Source organism: Anopheles funestus, chromosome 3RL (genome assembly GCF_943734845.2).
Source record: "Anopheles funestus chromosome 3RL, idAnoFuneDA-416_04, whole genome shotgun sequence".
NCBI classification, from domain to species: domain Eukaryota; kingdom Metazoa; phylum Arthropoda; class Insecta; order Diptera; family Culicidae; genus Anopheles; species Anopheles funestus.
Window position 1 is genome coordinate 46,706,742 of NC_064599.1, and position 4,256 is coordinate 46,710,997.

At 34.8% G+C, this 4,256-nt stretch overlaps 1 protein-coding gene across 1 annotated transcript; it reads left to right on the plus strand.

The window, feature by feature from the left end:
* Positions 1-572: 572 nt before the first annotated feature.
* LOC125767766 (histone-lysine N-methyltransferase PR-Set7) lies at positions 573-3,987 on the plus strand. Its single transcript, XM_049434653.1, has 5 exons — positions 573-1,112; positions 1,455-2,454; positions 2,527-2,839; positions 3,146-3,336; positions 3,397-3,987. The coding sequence occupies exons 1-5, from the start codon at positions 1,103-1,105 to the stop codon at positions 3,605-3,607; spliced, it is 1,725 nt and encodes a 574-aa protein (XP_049290610.1). The 5' UTR covers positions 573-1,102; the 3' UTR covers positions 3,608-3,987.
* Positions 3,988-4,256: the final 269 nt, after the last annotated feature.

Genomic DNA, 4,256 nt, shown 5'->3' on the forward strand with positions numbered 1-4,256 from the left:
AAGTGCCATCTAGCCATGGCCAGAAGAAAGTTTGGCGATATCTTGGATACCGGCGGAGCTATGGGGCAAAGTTGGGCCAAAAATGAGGAAAATTTTACGGTTTCACAAACAGCGTATGGAACTTGGTTCCTCGATGAATAAATCATTTTTCACTATGCGAAAACCTCCTTACAATTTAATAGTAATTGTAAAAAAAATCAAATTCAGGCCACATTGCATAGTCTCCGAACCACCCTGTACGAATAATTGACACGCAGATGAGTGACCGTGAGTGGGGGGGGTCGTGTTTCAGACTTTAGCCAATAATTCTATCTTGAGCAAACTCTGTCGGCTTACACATACAATCAAAGAACCCTTCTTTTTACACGGACCGCTCTCAAAACAGCCATGTTTCCGAGAGAGAAACCATCTCGATCAACTTTTTCCTAAACTTTTACCGAAACTACACGTCAACGGACCAAAATGGTCCGTTCGTCTCGCTCTTTGCACACCGGGTTGTCAACCCCTGCTGCAATTTGTTGATAGATCTTGGTCACATTTGACAGTCATGTTGTCGACCTGCAAACAGCTATAGCTAAGATCTACATAACTTGGTGCATATGTCCGAATGACAGCTGCGCAAGACCTATTCTTGATTGTATCAAAATTTGCAAATTGGTCTTTATTAAACGTAGTTCTTACTGGATGGTCAATATTTGTGTTCGTAATTCATGAGCCAAACATATCCTTTGGTTCGATACAGGATACGTATTGTTTTACTCAGTGTGGTAACAGTTTAAAGCAATGCAAATATTCTACACGGAAAAGCGTAATAATTGAAGCTGAAAAGAAAAGGAAGAAGAAAAGATGCCATTCCAACTATACGACGCTTAATCTTGTAGTCAAATCTGGAAATCTTCAAATTTAATTTAGTGCGGCTGGACTGTGTTTTAAAACGTTTCTCTGCACTTTTACTGAACCGTGTTATGGCTAAGTAAACTGTGGCTCAATGTGACCATAATTTATCGCTATAAATCCACATCGAGTTACAGCATTGAACGACAGTGTTCCAGCGTGCTAAATCAAACAAAGGACATACGCGTACACCAAGAAGATTTAAAAAATGCTTAAAGGTATGTTGTACTTAGTATCAAAAGGATTGAATTGCATTATATATTGCGACGTCTTATTCGAAATTCACAACTTGCGCTTGTACACGTACGTTTAACCAGCATATTCTATGCGGGCCCAGAGTATTATTTCTTGCTTGTGCGATACTGCACACGGCGTCTGTTAAATTCAATAAGTGTACATATGTGTAATAATTCAATCTAATAGGTTCATTGTTTTTTTTATTCGATATACTTCAAAATTTTATGTTGTAATGAGAATGTACTAGCACTCATTTGAATGTAAATTTTATAGAATTTGAACAGTTTATGACATGCACAATTTTTGTCTTCACAATGTTTTAGGTCGACGGACGCGTAATGCTGAAAAGATTTCTGCCAAACCTGTTCATGATGACACTGCCAGCCCAAAGCGTAAGGATATTAAATACGCATCTAAAGACAATAACGACAACGTTAAAACGGCTCAACAGATAAGTCCCATTACTGCTAAGCTTCATGTGGTGGAGCCTATGAAGCTTCGTGGTGGTCGTGCAAAAACATCGGACATATCACAATATTTGGAAAAAAAAGCTTCAAATCCTAAAATTAAAGATGTCATAACGTGTATACCTCTACCGCAAACTGAGGATCAAATAATCGACATTACAAATGAAAATGCGGATAACTCTTTCGAGGTGCAATTGCTAGATTCACCTGCTTCAGAAATAAGAGACGAAGTAATTGACACCAAACAATCAATTAATAATAACATATTTCTACAGGAACCAGTGTTAAGCTTAAATTTCGCTAAAGTATCGAACGCTCAAAACCATACATTTACAATGATGCACAATTCTTTTCTAACAAGCTCAGAAATAAAAAGTGATCCCTTTTCATCATCATTGCAACCAAAGATAAACTCATTCTGGAAGGTCAACTGTTTGAAAAGCTCTGAAGAACACAAAAAAACATCAATTACAAATGTTGAACAGCACGTACTAGATCTCTCTAAACCGACACAGGTGACTCAGATCGATTCTACTACCACTGCGGAAATTTTACTGCACGATGGAGAAAATTCTTGCGATAGTGGTGACAGTGGCGTTGTTATCCTATCAGGATCTGACGGATCTGTTATAACGAAGTCGCATTCAAATAACCAATCCGAATCGACAATGAACAGTGACCAAACAGAAAATTCTGAAAAACGAAAAAAACCAGCAACTCCTCATCGAATTCTGTGCCCCTCGCCTGCTAAAACTGCGATAATTTATTTACAAAGTCCACCTGGATTGTTAAATGTGGCTTCTTCGGATAACAGTCGTATTAAAAGACGTACCGGGATCAACAAAACTCGCAAAAGGTACTTACTAAATTCATTTGAGTGCTGTTGTTTGCATCTTGATTGATTTTTTTTTGTCCTATTTTCTTGAAGGTTGATTGTTAAAGATGATGCAAATACTAACGGACTACCCACAGAAGTGAAAGCAGAATTAAAACCACAAAAACAAAATGATTCTGAAAGTGAAATGATTACTGCAATAGAGCCGGGAGAGAAAAAACTCGTGCAAAATCGTAAACTTATTATTGAACCCACAAATGCTAAACAGACAACTGGTGGTAGTAAAAAAATTACGGAATTCTATCCAATTAGACGAAGTGTACGCAAAACAAAAAAAGAGGTACAAGTGGAACGGGACCGTGATATTGAACAAGCCATTCGGGAAGGACGCGAAGAAGGACTGAAGGTAAATGAAAATGATTTCTTTTAAAGTACCTAAGAAAGATTAGTTTAGGTAAATATTTTAATTTGGAGAATTGATATATGCTATTGCCATTGAGTAGTAGTTTAACTTGTATTTAATTATTCTCACTTGTCTTTTTGATTTTTATTGGTTTGATAAATATTTAACATTAGCTAATGGAATATTTAATAGTTAGTAATTACTTAATTTTTACTCACCATTTAATCTCATTCGGATATAATAGTAAACCAACCGATACCTTTTAACCACATGTAAAATTGTTTTTTGCTTACTATTTTGTGTGTGCAGATCGAGCATTTTGAAGGAAAGGGCCGTGGCATTGTAACAACACGCCCTTTCTTTAAAGGCGAATTTGTTGTAGAATATATTGGCGACCTTATAAGTGTTTCAGAAGCGAAACAACGAGAACAAATATATGCAAAGGATGATAATACTGGATGCTACATGTACTACTTCAGACACAAGAATCTTCAACATTGGTAAGAATCAATTTACCATGTTATTTCCTCTGCTCAATTATATTATGTTCTTTTTTTCAGTATTGACGCAACAGCAGAGAGTGGAAGGTTTGGGCGGTTAGTTAACCATTCTCGAAATGGTAATTTGGTTACCAAAACTGTACCCATTAATAATCGGCCACATCTTGTTCTTATTGCCAAAGAGGATATTGAAAAAGGTGCTGAAGTGACTTATGATTATGGGGACCGGTCAAAAGAAGCATTACAACATTATCCATGGTTGGCATTATAATTAAGCATCAACATGAAAGCGTATGCTTGACTTATTGAACCTAGTTAATTTTTTTTTGCGAAAGGCCCTTATTCTTATTAGTTTGTAGCTTATGTGTTTTCATAATAGTTTATGTATGTAATGTAATACAAATTTGTGTACATGTCTTTCTCGGTATTTGCAAACAAAACGTTCAAATGCAAGATACTTAGGGAATAAACGATAAATAATATGGCTCACTAACAATCATTTAAATGTTTTTGATTTATGTAAGGTACTGCAATTTAAGACTAGTTTTCCTTAGTTCTTTAAGGAATACAATAGTAACAGACTTCGATAAACAGTCAATCTATATAAATCCTACAAACTATATTAAACAAAATATGTGGATGGTCGCATAACAGTCTTTAATTTATATTTATTTCGTGGATTATTTGATGTTCATATATACATAAATCGAAGTGATATATATATGTATATATATATATATATATATATATATATATATATATATATATATATATATATATATATATATATATACGTATATATATGCGTACATTTAAATATCATTAATATTTTATTCAATATCTGGTTCATTTTATGCATTACATGCAAACAGAATAGTTCATTAGCAAAAATAATGTTACGTTTTTCTATGTACAAAACA